Here is an 18063-nt window from a genome sequence, read left to right on the forward strand (position 1 = left end):
ACATACAATGTCAAAGAAAATAGCATTAACTATCTTGACATCACTATCAGTAAAACACCGCAAGGATTCAAGTCAAGGATTTTTCGTAAGGACACATGGTGTAATGGGTATTTACACCACGATAGTTTTCATCCTTTTCATCAAAACAGGAGCCTGATTAAGGGACAGGCAGTTAGGTTAGCGAGGATGACATCTGATTTTCAGGATTTATTTGAAGAATTTAATTTCTTGGATAAAAAGTTTGTTGAGAGAGGATACCCAAGAGAGATGGTGGGTAAAATATTAGAAGAAGTGTACAATGGCTTGGGGAACCAAATATAAGGCCTTATTAGGTCAACCTTTTACAAACGTGGTGGATTCTGATAGGAAAACAAAAAATTACCAAGGGGCATGTGTGGTGGAGTTTAATGCGTTTACTGACTTGTTCACACACATAGTGGAAGCTAATTGGTGTATATTAAAAACCAATAAGGAGGTTTACGAGGTGGTAGGTAATAGATCTCATTTCACTTATAAGACAGGCATTAATTTTAAAAGATTATTTGAGAAGGGTGAAAATAAAGATAACACCAAAAAAGCAACTAGCTCATGTGGAAGGTGTGGGCAATGTTCATATATTTACAAAGTGGAGTCTATAAAATTGAATAATGGTTTAGGAAGTATAGTTAAATTTTGCAAGGGTAATTGTCACACTAGAATGTTAGTATATTTGGCTATTTGCACACAGTGTTTATCTTTTTACATAGGAAAAACTGAGAGGGCACTTAAAGATAGAATATATGAACACATTAATGATATTAGGACTAGGAAAAAAAACAGTGCCCTATATAAACATTCAGTTCTTTGTACTTCATGTAGTTTTAAATTTGGGATCATTGACTTGGTTAAGAATAACCCCAGGGGGGGTGATATGAAGAATGTATTACTTAGGGAACTGAGATGGCAATTGAGGCTCAAGGCTAATGTTTCCCCAGGCCTCAATGAGTACATTAGTATAAAAGCTATTTTAGCAGAGAGAGCAGGAAAAGTGTGATTGATTTTATATATGTTGTCATTATAGGAATGCTTTAGTTGGAATGGTTTAAAATAAATACAAAAGATTCATTACATATTGCACTATTTTATATTTGTATTTTAAGATAATGCCCACATATATATGTGGGGACATATGACCATTTAAATATTTAAATATTTAATTTATTTAATTATGCATTCATTATTTCATCACATATACATTTTTTATATTTATCTATACAATTGTTTATAAACTTATATATTTATAAATTTTTGGTAGTGGTGTTGTTTGACACACTACCTTAACAATTTAAGTATGTCACACACCACTTGTTGGTGGTGCTTTAAATTTTAATTAGATTTTAATCAATATGTAATTAAGGTAATTGATGGTACTATATATAATCAGAGTAGCACTGGAATAGTTTTATCTGAAGAAGTCTCATCCTGAGACGAAAGCGCTCATCTGTTGTTGGATTTATAATAAAGATTCAAAGATTCTTCTCATTGGTGACTTGGAACCTTTTCTTCATTTTACTTTGTTGGTTTTTAACTTCACCGGTTGGATTTGTGTTTTTTATTGGTTCCACAACTTGAGATGATGTCATGCATCACATCCTGAGATAATGCCATGCAACCCATACTGAAATAATGTCATCTGTCACTTCCTGAGATAATAAAGAAGACAGAAATTAATAAATAATTTTATAATTTGCATTGATTGAAAGCTTGAGGTGATAGCTCACTGGAAGCATACAAGGGACTCTTCCATTGTCAAAGCATACAGAGCTAAGTTTGTCAGCTCAGTTTATTCTGGGCAGCCTTCTGTAATAATTATTGACCATACATTTTAGCAACAGTCCAAGCAATGCAATGCCCATAAGTTCCAGAAAGCATGGTTACATGGGGTAAGTTACAGTTAGCAGTGTCATTCTGTGGCATTCCAGTGTTTCCTTTTTTAGAACTTGGTACTTCTCTGTGGATTTTCAGGCAAACTTTATTAACTATAAATGGAATGGAGGAAAGGTGTAAGAGGGTTTTGCTATCTGGCACTTACTGGTAATTAGCACTGATTCTGAGGGATATAGGGAATAAGATATTAGTATCAAATTGTGTAATAGAAGCATAGCTTTCTTTAGTGTACTGAGAACAGTGTGCAATTGTACATTTTCTCATATTAGATATTTCTGTATATGATTCTCACTTTTATTTTTGTCTAGCCGTAGAGATCTGGAAATGGATCGAGCTGCAACTACCTTGAAGTAAGTATAGATTTTATTCTTCTTTCATTTCTCATAGACATTGAAGTTTAATATAATGTATTTGGCAGCTTTAATTACAGGAAGGATGTCTTCCCTTTGCGGTATGCGTTCTGAACGCGAGTGGTCTTACTACATACTATGTTATGTATTTGGTAACTGGGTAAGCCCAGTGAACACAAGGAGGTGCTGTCTGTTCACATGACCTTCTCAGACTCACTCAGTAAGCAAATGGAGGTAGAAGGACTCAAAGTCTGTGCCCCTGACTGCAGGAAGTAGCTTGGTAATATTTGAGAGTCTTAATCCTCTTCGCTAACTACCCAGACTAACATTGATCACCATAATCTGTGTTGAATGACTTATTTTTTAAAACAATCTGTACTGTTTACAAAGCCCTAGTGAAACAGAGGAAAAAATCATCGCCATTCTTTGGCATTCCATCTTCAGTGATCATGTGACACCATCATCATCACATTTAATTACCATATTGTAATTATTTCAGATGTACCATTTTCTATTTGCTTTTCTTTGTCTGATATGCATTGTCTTCTTATTTTTGTAATATAGTTATTTGAGTCATATCGAAATACTAATTAAACTTGAATTTATTTTAGAATTAGATTAGCCAGTGTGGTATTACTTCCCCCTGTAGTGAGTTCTACCATAAGCTTTCAAGTAGAACTAGATCAGCATTGCCTTATAGACATGGAAAGGTCACCTCTAAACTGTGGAAACCTCTTTTTAGACCCCTTTCATTCCACAACGTAGAGTGGCTATTCACCCATGTCACTAGTTGCACAAATAATAACCAGGGCTTATGTTGCCTTGATGACTTCCTTTAATGTGAGGCTGAAGGCACAGAGGTGCCTTTCCCTAACCACTATTGTTTACACACTTTTTTTGCCAGTCTGCAACAGTTCAGCTTTTATCACTTAAGCTGCCACTACAATTCAGATTACAGGTAGACACCATGATTCTGCCAGTAGGCTCTCCCTTGTCCTGTACTGTCATGTTATTTTTAATTTGTTGACCAGCGCAGACCCCTGATCTCAATTGACTAGTTTGAGTCTCCACTCAGAGATGACCATAACAGTAATACAGCTCAAATTAGAGAGTACAATAGGTAAAGTAGAATACCTCAGTTACAAAGAAAATTACATTTTACTACAAATGACCGTGAGTTCAGACTATCATTACTTAATATTATAACTATATATTATATATATTATATTACTTATATTGCATGTCAAATGACAGTGAGTTCAGACTATCATTACTTAATATTATAACTATATATTATATATATATTATATTACTTATATTGCATGTCAAATGACAGTGAGTTTAGACTATCAGTACTTAATATTATAACTATATATTATATATATTATATTACTTATATTGCATGTCAAATGACAGTGAGTTCAGACTATCATTACTTAATATTATAACTATATATTATATATATATTATATTACTTATATTGCATGTCAAATGACAGTGAGTTTAGACTATCAGTACTTAATATTATAACTATATATTATATATATTATATTACTTATATTGCATGTCAAATGACAGTGAGTTCAGACTATCATTACTTAATATTATAACTATATATTATATATATTATATTACTTATATTGCATGTCAAATGACAGTGAGTTTAGACGATCATTACTTAATATTATAACTATATGTTATATATATTATATTACTTATATTGCATGTCAAATGACAGTGAGTTCAGACTATCATTACTTAATATTATAACTATATATTATATATATTATATTACTTATATTGCATGTCAAATGACAGTGAGTTCAGACTGTCATTACTTAATATTATAACTATATATTATATTACTTATATTGCATGTCAAATGACAGTGAGTTCAGACTGTCATTACTTAATATTATAACTATATATTATATATATTATATTACTTATATTGCATGTCAAATGACAGTGAGTTCAGACTATCATTACTTATTATTATAACTATATATTATATATATTATATTACTTATATTGCATGTCAAATGACAGTGAGTTCAGACTATCATTACTTAATATTATAACTATATATTATATATATTATATTACTTATATTGCATGTCAAATGGCAGTGAGTTCAGACTATCATTACTTAATATTATAACTATATATTATATATATTATATTACTTATATTGCATGTCAAATGGCAGTGAGTTCAGACTATCATTACTTAATATTATAACTGTATATTATATATATTATATTACTTATATTGTATGTCAAATGACAGTGAGTTCAGACTATCATTACTTAATATTATAACTATATGTTATATATATTATATTACTTATATTGCATGTCAAATGACAGTGAGTTCAGACTATCATTATTTAATATTATAACTATATGTTATATATATTATATTACTTATATTGCATGTCAAATGACAGTGAGTTCAGACTATCATTACTTAATATTATAACTATATGTTATATATATATTATATTACTTATATTGCATGTCAAATGACAGTGAGTTCAGACTATCATTACTTAATATTATAACTATATGTTATATATATTATATTACTTATATTGCATGTCAAATGACAGTGAGCTCAGATTATCATTACTTAATATAACTATATGTTATATATATTATATTACTTATATTGCATGTCAAATGACAGTGAGTTCAGACTATCATTACTTAATATTATAACTATATGTTATATATATTATATTACTTATATTGCATGTCAAATGACAGTGAGTTCAGACTATCATTACTTAATATTATAACTATATGTTATATATATTATATTACTTATATTGCATGTCAAATGACAGTGAGTTCAGACTATCATTACTTAATATTATAACTATATGTTATATATATTACTTATATTGCATGTCAAATGACAGTGAGTTCAGACTATCATTACTTAATATTATAACTATATGTTATATATATTATATTACTTATATTGCATGTCATATGACAGGGAGTTCAGACTATCATTACTTAATATTATAACTATATATTATATATATTATATTACTTATATTGCATGTCAAATGACAGGGAGTTCAGACTATCATTACTTAACATTATAACTATATATTATATTATATTACTTATATTGCATGTCAAATGACAGTGAGTTCAGACTATCATTACTTAACATTATAACTATATATTATATATATTATATTACTTATATTGCATGTCAAATGACAGTGAGTTCAGACTATCATTACTTAACATTATAACTATATATTATATTACTTATATTGCATGTCAAATGACAGTGAGTTCAGACTATCATTACTTAACGTTATAACTATATATTATATATATTATATTACTTATATTGCACGTCAAATGAGAGTGAGTTCAGACTATCATTACTTAACATTATAACTATATATTATATTACTTATATTCAACGTCAAATGACAGTGAGTGCAGACTATCATTACTTAACATTATAACTATATATTATATATATATTATATTACTTATATTGCACGTCAAATGACAGTGAGTTCAGACTATTATTACTTAACATTATAACTATATATTATATATATATATTATATTACTTATATTGCACATCAAATGACAGTGAGTTCAGACTATCATTACTTAATATTATAACTATATGTTATACATATATTATATTACTTATATTGCACGTCAAATGACAGTGAGTTCAGACTATCATTACTTAATATTATAACTATATGTTATACATATATTATATTACTTATATTGCACGTCAAATGACAGTGAGTTCAGACTATCATTACTTAATATTATAACTATATGTTATACATATATTATATTACTTATATTGCATGTCAAATGACAGTGAGTTCAGACTATCATTACTTAATATTATAACTATATGTTATACATATATTATATTATATTGCATGTCAAATGACAGTGAGTTCAGACTATCATTACTTAATATAACTATATGTTATACATATATTATATTACTTATATTGCATGTCAAATGACAGTGAGTTCAGACTATCATTACTTAATATTATAACTATATGTTATACGTATATTATATTACTTATATTGCATGTCAAATGACAGTGAGTTCAGACTATCATTACTTAATATTATAACTGTATATTATATATATTATATTACTTATATTGTATGTCAAATGACAGTGAGGTCAGACTATCATTGCTTAATATTATAACTATATGTTATATATATTATATTACTTATATTGCATGTCAAATGACAGTGAGTTCAGACTATCATTACTTAATATTATAACTATATGTTATATATATTATATTACTTATATTGCATGTCAAATGACAGTGAGTTCAGACTATCATTACTTAATATTATAACTATATGTTATATATATTATATTACTTATATTGCATGTCAAATGACAGTGAGTTCAGACTATCATTACTTAATATTATAACTATATATTATATTACTTATATTGCATGTCAAATGACAGTGAGTTCAGACTATCATTATTTAATATTATAACTATATATTATATACATTATATTACTTATATTGCATGTCAAATGACAGTGAGTTTAGACTATCAGTACTTAATATTATAACTATATATTATATATATTATATTACTTATATTGCATGTCAAATGACAGTGAGTTCAGACTATCATTACTTAATATTATAACTATATATTATATATATTATATTACTTATATTGCATGTCAAATGACAGTGAGTTTAGACTATCATTACTTAATATTATAACTATATATTATATATATTATATTACTTATATTGCATGTCAAATGACAGTGAGTTCAGACTATCATTACTTAATATTATAACTATATATTATATATATTATATTACTTATATTGCATGTCAAATGACAGTGAGTTCAGACTGTCATTACTTAATATTATAACTATATATTATATTACTTATATTGCATGTCAAATGACAGTGAGTTCAGACTGTCATTACTTAATATTATAACTATATATTATATATATTATATTACTTATATTGCATGTCAAATGACAGTGAGTTCAGACTATCATTACTTAATATTATAACTATATGTTATACATATATTATATTACTTATATTGCACGTCAAATGACAGTGAGTTCAGACTATCATTACTTAATATTATAACTATATGTTATACATATTTTATATTACTTATATTGCACGTCAAATGACAGTGAGTTCAGACTGTCATTACTTAATATTATAACTATATGTTATACATATATTATATTATATTGCATGTCAAATGACAGTGAGTTCAGACTATCATTACTTAATATAACTATATGTTATACATATATTATATTACTTATATTGCATGTCAAATGACAGTGAGTTCAGACTATCATTACTTAATATTATAACTATATGTTATACGTATATTATATTACTTATATTGCATGTCAAATGACAGTGAGTTCAGACTATCATTACTTAATATTATAACTGTATATTATATATATTATATTACTTATATTGTATGTCAAATGACAGTGAGGTCAGACTATCATTGCTTAATATTATAACTATATGTTATATATATTATATTACTTATATTGCATGTCAAATGACAGTGAGTTCAGACTATCATTACTTAATATTATAACTATATGTTATATATATTATATTACTTATATTGCATGTCAAATGACAGTGAGTTCAGACTATCATTACTTAATATTATAACTATATGTTATATATATTATATTACTTATATTGCATGTCAAATGACAGTGAGTTCAGACTATCATTACTTAATATTATAACTATATATTATATATATTATATTACTTATATTGCATGTCAAATGACAGTGAGTTCAGACTATCATAACTTAATATTATAACTATATATTATATACATTATATTACTTATATTGCATGTCAAATGACAGTGAGTTTAGACTATCAGTACTTAATATTATAACTATATATTATATATATTATATTACTTATATTGCATGTCAAATGACAGTGAGTTCAGACTATCATTACTTAATATTATAACTATATATTATATATATTATATTACTTATATTGCATGTCAAATGACAGTGAGTTTAGACTATCATTACTTAATATTATAACTATATATTATATATATTATATTACTTATATTGCATGTCAAATGACAGTGAGTTCAGACTATCATTACTTAATATTATAACTATATATTATATATATTATATTACTTATATTGCATGTCAAATGACAGTGTGTTCAGACTGTCATTACTTAATATTATAACTATATATTATATTACTTATATTGCATGTCAAATGACAGTGAGTTCAGACTGTCATTACTTAATATTATAACTATATATTATATATATTATATTACTTATATTGCATGTCAAATGACAGTGAGTTCAGACTATCATTACTTAATATTATAACTATATATTATATATATTATATTACTTATATTGCATGTTAAATGACAGTGAGTTCAGACTATCATTACTTAATATTATAACTATATATTATATGTATTATATTACGTATATTGCATGTCAAATGGCAGTGAGTTCAGACTATCATTACTTAATATTATAACTATATATTATATATATTATATTACTTATATTGCATGTCAAATGGCAGTGAGTTCAGACTATCATTACTTAATATTATAACTGTATATTATATATATTATATTACTTATATTGTATGTCAAATGACAGTGAGTTCAGACTATCATTACTTAATATTATAACTATATGTTATATATATTACTTATATTGCATGTCAAATGACAGTGAGTTCAGACTATCATTACTTAATATTATAACTATATGTTATATATATTATATTACTTATATTGCATATCAAATGACAGGGAGTTCAAACTATCATTACTTAATATTATAACTATATATTATATATATTATATTACTTATATTGCATGTCAAATGACAGGGAGTTCAGACTATCATTACTTAACATTATAACTATATATTATATATATTATATTATATTACTTGTATTGCATGTCAAATGACAGTGAGTTCAGACTATCATTACTTAACATTATAACTATATATTATATATATTATATTACTTATATTGCATGTCAAATGACAGTGAGTTCAGACTATCATTACTTAACATTATAACTATATATTATATATATTATATTACTTATATTGCATGTCAAATGACAGTGAGTTCAGACTATCATTACTTAACATTATAACTATATATTATATATATTATATTACTTATATTGCACGTCAAATGACAGTGAGTTCAGACTATCATTACTTAACATTATAACTATATATTATATTACTTATATTCAACGTCAAATGACAGTGAGTTCAGACTATCATTACTTAACATTATAACTATATTATATATATATATTATATTACTTATATTGCACGTCAAATGACAGTGAGTTCAGACTATTATTACTTAACATTATAACTATATATTATGTATATATTATATTACTTATATTGCACATCAAATGACAGTGAGTTCAGACTATCATTACTTAATATTATAACTATATGTTATACATATATTATATTACTTATATTGCACGTCAAATGACAGTGAGTTCAGACTATCATTACATAATATTATAACTATATGTTATACATATATTATATTACTTATATTGCACGTCAAATGACAGTGAGTTCAGACTATCATTACTTAATATTACAACTATATGTTATACATATATTATATTACTTATATTGCATGTCAAATGACAGTGAGTTCAGACTATCATTACTTAATATTATAACTATATGTTATACATATGTTATATTACTTATATTGCATGTCAAATGACAGTGAGTTCAGACTATCATTACTTAATATTATAACTATATATTATATATATATTATATTACTTATATTGCATGTCAAATGACAGTGAGTTCAGACTATCATTACTTAATATTATAACTATATATTATATATATTATATTACTTATATTGCATGTCAAATGACAGTGAGTTCAGACTATCATTACTTAACATTATAACTATATATTATATATATTATATTACTTATATTGCATGTCAAATGACAGTGAGTTCAGACTATCATTACTTAACATTATAACTATATATTATATATATTATATTACTTATATTGCATGTCAAATGACAGTGAGTTCAGACTATCATTACTTAACATTATAACTATATATTATATATATATTATATTACTTATGTATCAAACCAAAAACAAGAAAGCAAACATGAAAAAATCCAAAGTACGAGTTGCAAGTAGCAATCCAAGAAACACCAATAAATATCCACAGGAATACTTTTTAAAATCTTGAACGCCAATTTATTTTGAAATAAAATGCGTTTTCGCCGCTAAAGGTACATAGCAGCTTCCTCAGAATCAAAACATTAAAATTAGGCGCCAAAAATATTTAAATAACAAAAGGAAGTTGTTCAAACAACGTCACCTCCTGTCAAGGCGCTAAAAACAATGGAACAGTCAAACAGTGAATTAAAATACCTATCAAAAGATGTTCAAAATTAACCTTAATTAAAAATGTATAAAACCAAACAATCAAACATTATATTTATTATTACACTTTATATTAATTATTATTACACTTTATATTAATAAGTCCCTAAAGATACCTACTTTCTACACCAACGTATTTAAAATATTTTATTTAATACCTTACATTATGAATGGATTCCTAAGTCATATATCAATTAATAAATAACTTAATATCCAAAATTTTGTCTGAACTATATATCTTAATAACCCCTTAATTTTCAAAAATATCAGTAATATCAATTATTTGATTGATTTTGTATATACTAGACTAATAGTGAAATGTATTTACCAGGGCCTAACATAGAGTTCTTATCTCATGTAACTTTTTAATCTAAGAACTGCTGAAATGTTGCAGTTCTCATTTAAGCCAGGAACGTTAAAGGCGTCTAGTCTGATTTGCCATTCAAGCTCACGCAATTCTAACATAAGAGAGAGAGGTCCACCTCTCACATTGGGGATGAGTTGATCAACACCCATGAAAACAAACTTATGGTCTGGATAGTAGGATATATGCTTAGCAAGAGCATTATCCAATTTGCTGTTCCTAATGGCATAAATATGTTGGTAGACTCGTTCGCGAAATTTTCGATCGGTCTTACCTATGTAGAATGCTGTACAGCATTCACAAAAAGCCACATAGATAACAGATTTACTATCACAATTGATTTTATGATGGATGTAATATCTTCTCCCCTTAATAAAAAAGGATTCGCCTGTTCTGACAAATTTACACCAATTACAGGCTCCACATGTTAACGACCCTTTTCTTCTATTAAATTGGTTGGTATATGGTTTTCTTTGTAATAATTCTTTCAAATTTTTTCCTCTTCTATACACCACTTTTGGCAATGGTCCCAACTTTTCCGAAAGGAAAGTATCATTACTTATGAAGTGCCAGTTCTTAAAAATAATATCAAAAATGTATTTAGAATCATTACTAAAAGTAGTAATGAAACAAGTTGGAAACTCAACTTTTTTACTTTTATTGCTTACTGTAGTGTCAGTTTGAGTCGAACTTGATATCAAAATTTCCTGTGAAACGTTAAGTAAAGGGACTGTCTGAATTTCCTGGTTTTTATTTTCCTCTAATAGGGGTTTATAAAAACCTGTTGTTCGTTTAAATTCTATCTCCTCAATAATCCCGTCAATAAGAGTATCTGGGCAACCTCTATTGAGGAATAAATTTCTTAAAAAATTACATTCCTGTTGAAAAGAATGGATCGTACTACACATACGTACAACTCTCACTAACTGTCCCTTCACTATAGATCGCTTCTGCTTTACTGGATGTAAACTAGTGAAATGAAGTAGAGAATTAAAATAAGTAGGCTTACGAAAGACTGAAGACAAATATTTTTTATTTATTTTGTCCTTAGTCAATTTTACATCTAAGTAGTCAATTTCATCAGTGGAAAAATGGTACGTAAATTTAAGAAAACTTGTTGTACCATTCATATAGTGTACTAAAGTTTCCACTTCTGATGCATCGCCATGGAATAGTATAAAAATGTCATCTAAAAATCGCGTGTACAAGCAAAGTTGGCTTTTGAAATCAAAATTTTTTAATATAAACTTGTTTTCCCAAAAAGCCATAAACAAGTTAGCAACACTTGCACCGCATGGAGAACCCATGGCTACTCCTTGTTTTTGGAGGTAATATTTATTGTCAAAAATGAAAAAATTAGAACTAAGAACTATATCAAGAAGTTCTGTAACAATGTCTATTTCATTTTGGACAACCTCCAAATCATTCAACATTAAAGCTATCCACTCTATAGCTTCCTGATGGGGGATGGAAGTATAGAGATCAACTACGTCGATGGTGAGAAAATTATCACCATCATCATATGTAATATTATTTATATTACTAAGAAAAGACCATGAATCTTTACAGACAACTGGAATATTCTTAATGTATTTACCTAAAATATGATCTATGAGGCTAGCACAAGGATAAGTCATGGATAATCTTCCCTCTACCAAGGCTCTCATAGGAGGATTCCCAAGATCTTTATGAATCTTGGGAATTCCAAACATAACTGGGACTTTAGGATATGAGGTATCCAGGAAATTATATAAATCAAAATTGATCTTCCCAGATAAAAACATATCTCTCAAATATCCTCTAATCCTTTTAAAAGTAACATTCATTTCATTAAGTGAGGAAAGCCTATATGCTGGTGAATCCAGGACAGATAACATTTTCTCTATGTACATTTCATTATCAAAGATAACCAATCCACCTCCCTTGTCAGGTTTTACCACTCGGACCGGGAGAAGGTTAAGATTGTTTAAAGCTATTCTCTGTTCTTTGGTTATGTTTGAATTAGTAGATGGTTTACTAATCCCAGACCTATCCTTAATATGCCTAATATCTACTTCACAAACTTTTTCAAAGACACGTAGTCCAATATGTAGTGGAGGATTAAAAACACTAGGTAGTTTCAAACATGACCTCATGTCATTGATCTCATCATTAAATAACAAGTTCAAATTGAGTTTCCTAATGAAACTTTTCAAATCAATAATAGTTTTAGTTAAATCAAAATGAACACAAGGAATAAAAGTATTCCCTCGAGCTAACAACTCAATACAATCAGACTGTAAACTGACACTTGAAAAATTATACACTTTAAAATCTCCTTTGAAATTAGTCTGTATGATGGGATATTCGTGAATGATATTCTGTGAGACATTAGTAGTTTCTAAAGTAACATTCTCTCCCAAGGAAGGAGCAGATCTCAATTGTTCCGAGCTCTGTTCCTGGTATAATAGGTCCGTTGAGGTTGCGGACCTAAAAAATTGCTTCGATTACTATTGTTTCTCTGATGATTTTTAGATTTATTTTGTTTCAGCTTTACCATCAATACATCAATACTGTTAAATATCCTATTATAATCAAACTTATATCTTAAAAAATCAGAATCAAGTTTGATTATGTCATCAAGACTGTTAATTTCTTCTATAAGTTTAGAAATGTTAGAGTTGTAATGCTTAATTAATAATTCAAGCAGTTGGGATCCTTGGCGCTCAAACAGGGCCATCAAGTCTGTATAAAACAAGGGGTCTTGGATAAGGCCCGACGGAGAAAAGGCACTCCGCAACCCTTTGGGAATAATGTTTTCACTTAGGCATTGTCGGAAGTAAGAAACTTCAAGCTGCAGTTTCTTTAATTTTAGCAGCTTAATCTAAAAAACTGCTTAGGGATAGAACAGCATACCACCAACAGCAAGCCTGCCCAAAATTAAGAATACCTCCTTTACGGGAGGTACCTTCAGGGGTTAATAGTTTAGATACCTTTGAGACCTATGATTATGATCAGCCCTCTGTGCCCACTGATAATAATGATGAGCAAAACATACAGAATAATAATAGAGTGAGATCGAGTAATAGGATCAAAGGTAATAACCCAGATAAAGGTAGGAATGGTAATAACAATGACCATCAGAATCATCAGAGAAACAATAGTAATCGAAGCAATTTTTTAGGTCCGCAACCTCAACGGACCTATTATACCAGGAACAGAGCTCAGAACAATTGAGATCTGCTCCTTCCTTGGGAGAGAATGTTACTTTAGAAACTACTAATGTCTCACAGAATATTATTCACGAATATCCCATCATACAGACTAATTTCAAAGGAGATTTTAAAGTGTATAATTTTTCAAGTGTCAGTTTACAGTCTGATCTTATTGAGTTGTTAGCTCGAGGGAATACTTTTATTCCTAGTGTTCATTTTGACTTAACTAAAACTATTATTGATTTGAAAAGTTTCGTTAGGAAACTCAATTTGAACTTGTTATTTAATGATGAGATCAATGACATGAGGTCATGTTTGAAACTACCTAGTGTTTTTAATCCTCCACTACATATTGGACTACGTGTCTTTGAAAAAGTTTGTGAAGTAGATATGAGGCATATTAAGGATAGTTCTGGGATTAGTAAACCATCTACTAATTCAAACATAACCAAAGAACAGAGAATAGCTTTAAACAATCTTAACCTTCTTCCGGTCCGAGTGGTAAAACCTGACAAGGGAGGTGGATTGCTTATCTTTGATAATGAAATGTACATAGAGAAAATGTTATCTGTCCTGGATTCACCAGCATATAGGCTTTCCTCACTTAATGAAATGAATGTTACTTTTAAAAGGATTAGAGGATATTTGAGAGATATGTTTTTATCTGGGAAGATCAATTTTGATTTATATAATTTCCTGGATACCTCATATCCTAAAGTCCCAGTTATGTTTGGAATTCCCAAGATTCATAAAGATCTTGGGAATCCTCCTATGAGAGCCTTGGTAGATGGAAGATTATCTATGACTTATCCTTGTGCTAGCCTCATAGATCATATTTTAGGTAAATACATTAAGAATATTCCAGTTGTCTGTAAAGATTCATGGTCTTTTCTTAGTAATATAAATAATATTACATATGATGATGGTGATAATTTTCTCACCATCGACGTAGTCGATCTCTATACTTCCATCCCCCATCAGGAAGCTATAGAGTGGATAGCTTTAATGTTGAATGATTTGGAGGTTGTCCAAAATGAAATAGACATTGTTACAGAACTTCTTGATATAGTTCTTAGTTCTAATTTTTTCATTTTTGACAATAAATATTACCTCCAAAACAAGGAGTAGCCATGGGTTCTCCATGCGGTGCAAGCGTTGCTAACTTGTTTATGGCTTTTTGGGAAAACAAGTTTATATTAAAAATTTTGATTTCAAAAGCCAACTTCGCTTGTACACGCGATTTTTAGATGACATTTTTATACTATTCCATGGCGATGCATCAGAAGTGGAAACTTTAGTACACTATATGAATGGTACAACAAGTTTTCTTAAATTTACATACCATTTTTCCACTGATGAAATTGACTACTTAGATGTAAAATTGACTAAGGACAAAATAAATAAAAAATATTTGTCTTCAGTCTTTCGTAAGCCTACTTATTGTAATTCTCTACTTCATTTCACTAGTTTACATCCACTAAAGCAGAAGCGATCTATAGTGAAGGGACAGTTAGTGAGAGCTGTACGTATGTGTAGTACGATCCATTCTTTTCAACAGGAATGTAATTTTTTAAGAAATTTATTCCTCAATAGAGGTTACCCAGATACTCTTATTGACGGGATTATTGAGGAGATAGAATTTAAACGAACAACAGGTTTTTATAAACCCCTATTAGAGGAAAATAAAAACCAGGAAATTCAGACAGTCCCTTTACTTAACGCTTCACAGGAAATTTTGATATCAAGTTCGACTCAAACTGACACTACAGTAAGCAATAAAAATAAAAAAGTTGAGTTTTCAACTTGTTTCATTACTACTTTTAGTAATGATTCTAAATACATTTTTGATATTATTTTTAAGAACTGGCACTTCATAAGTAATGATACTTTCCTTTCGGAAAAGTTGGGACCATTGCCAAAAGTGGTGTATAGAAGAGGAAAAAATTTGAAAGAATTATTACAAAGAAAACCATATACCAACCAATTTAATAGAAGAAAAGGGTCATTAACATCTGGAGCCTGTAATTGGTGTAAATTTGTCAGAACAGGCGAATCCTTTTTTATTAAGGGGAGAAGATATTACATCCATCATAAAATCAATTGTGATAGTAAATCTGTTATCTATGTGGCTTTTTGTGAATGCTGTACAGCATTCTACATAGGTAAGACCGATCGAAAATTTCGCGAACGAGTCTACCAACATATTTATGCCATCAGGAACAGCAAATTGGATAATGCTCTTGCTAAGCATATATCCTACTATCCAGACCATAAGTTTGTTTTCATGGGTATTGATCAACTCATCCCCAATGTGAGAGGTGGACCTCTCTCTCTTATGTTAGAATTGCGTGAGCTTGAATGGCAAATCAAACTAGACGCCTTTAACGTTCCTGGCTTAAATGAGAACTGCAACATTTCAGCAGTTCTTAGATTAAAAAGTTACATGAGATAAGAACTCTATGTTAGGCCCTGGTAAATACATTTCACTATTAGTCTAGTATATACAAAATCAATCAAATAATTGATATTATTGATATTTTTGAAAATTAAGGGGTTATTAAGATATATAGTTCAGATAAAATTTTGGATATTAAGTTATTTATTAATTGATATATGACTTAGGAATCCATCCATAATGTAAGGTATTAAATAAAATATTTTAAATACGTTGGTGTAGAAAGTAGGTATCTTTAGGGATTTATTAATATAAAGTGTAATAATTATTAATATAAAGTGTAATAATAAATATAATGTTTGATTGTTTGGTTTTATACATTTTTAATTAAGGTTCATTTTGAACATCTTTTGTTAGGTATTTTTATTCACTGTTTGACTTTTCCATTGTTTTTAGCGCCTTGACAGGAGGTGACGTTGTTTGATCAACTTCCTTTTGTTATTTAAATATTTTTGGCGCCTAATTTTAATGTTTTGATTCTGAGGAAGCTGCTATGTACCTTTAGCGGCGAAAACGCATTTTATTTCAAAATAAATTGGCGTTCAAGATTTTAAAAAGTACTCCTGTGGATATTTATTGGTGTTTCTTGGATTGCTACTTGCACCTCGTACTTTGGATTTTTTATATATTATATATATTATATTACTTATATTGCATGTATACAATACAAGAGGAAGAGAAAGGAAAAGAAAGCAAGATGTGTGAAGAGTGAAGGAGGGGCGATGCAGAAATGCTGTGTTAGGAAGGATTTACATTTTATTTAGGGGAACAGGTTGGATTTTAACTCAGTTGGAAATAGTGCCTAAGAAGTAATTTCTTTGCCATGAGATAGAAAAGATTCCAAATATGTTGGTTATAGAGTAGAGAAGTTGTCACCTGCTTTGAAGTTTGGAAGTTTTCCTTTGCTGTTCCTCTCATATTGTTACATATACGTACCTGTGAAGACACAAGTTATTCTTGTTAAAAAAATATTGATAACATAATGCCCAGGATGCACTGGTACCTCAACTCCAGAACTTGCAAAGCTTTCTTTTGTATTTGTTGTTTTGTTGCTGCAGTCTGTTTCCAAACAAATTACTTACTTCTAACATGAGGTTGTTTATCTGTCTTAACTTCTGCTGTCTTTCACGCAGCTCTTTATATCATGGGTGACAATCTGTGTGACGTTTATTGGATGTCTGTATCTATCTGTCTACATATATATATACACACACATACATACATACAGA

General features: G+C 28.7%; 1 protein-coding gene across 1 annotated transcript in view; it reads left to right on the plus strand.

The window, feature by feature from the left end:
- Positions 1–18063, plus strand: part of NDRG2 (NDRG family member 2) — a 2287731-nt gene that overhangs the window by 1641759 nt on the left and 627909 nt on the right. Inside the window, exon 10 of the mRNA XM_044058563.1 lies at positions 2235–2276. Coding sequence (XP_043914498.1) covers positions 2235–2276 — 42 coding nt within the window. The remainder of the gene's footprint in view (positions 1–2234; positions 2277–18063) is intronic.

The sequence above is a fragment of the Protopterus annectens genome, chromosome 16.part0 (genome assembly GCF_019279795.1).
Source record: "Protopterus annectens isolate FY-2018-M chromosome 16.part0, PAN1.0, whole genome shotgun sequence".
In the NCBI taxonomy this organism is placed as follows: domain Eukaryota; kingdom Metazoa; phylum Chordata; order Ceratodontiformes; family Protopteridae; genus Protopterus; species Protopterus annectens.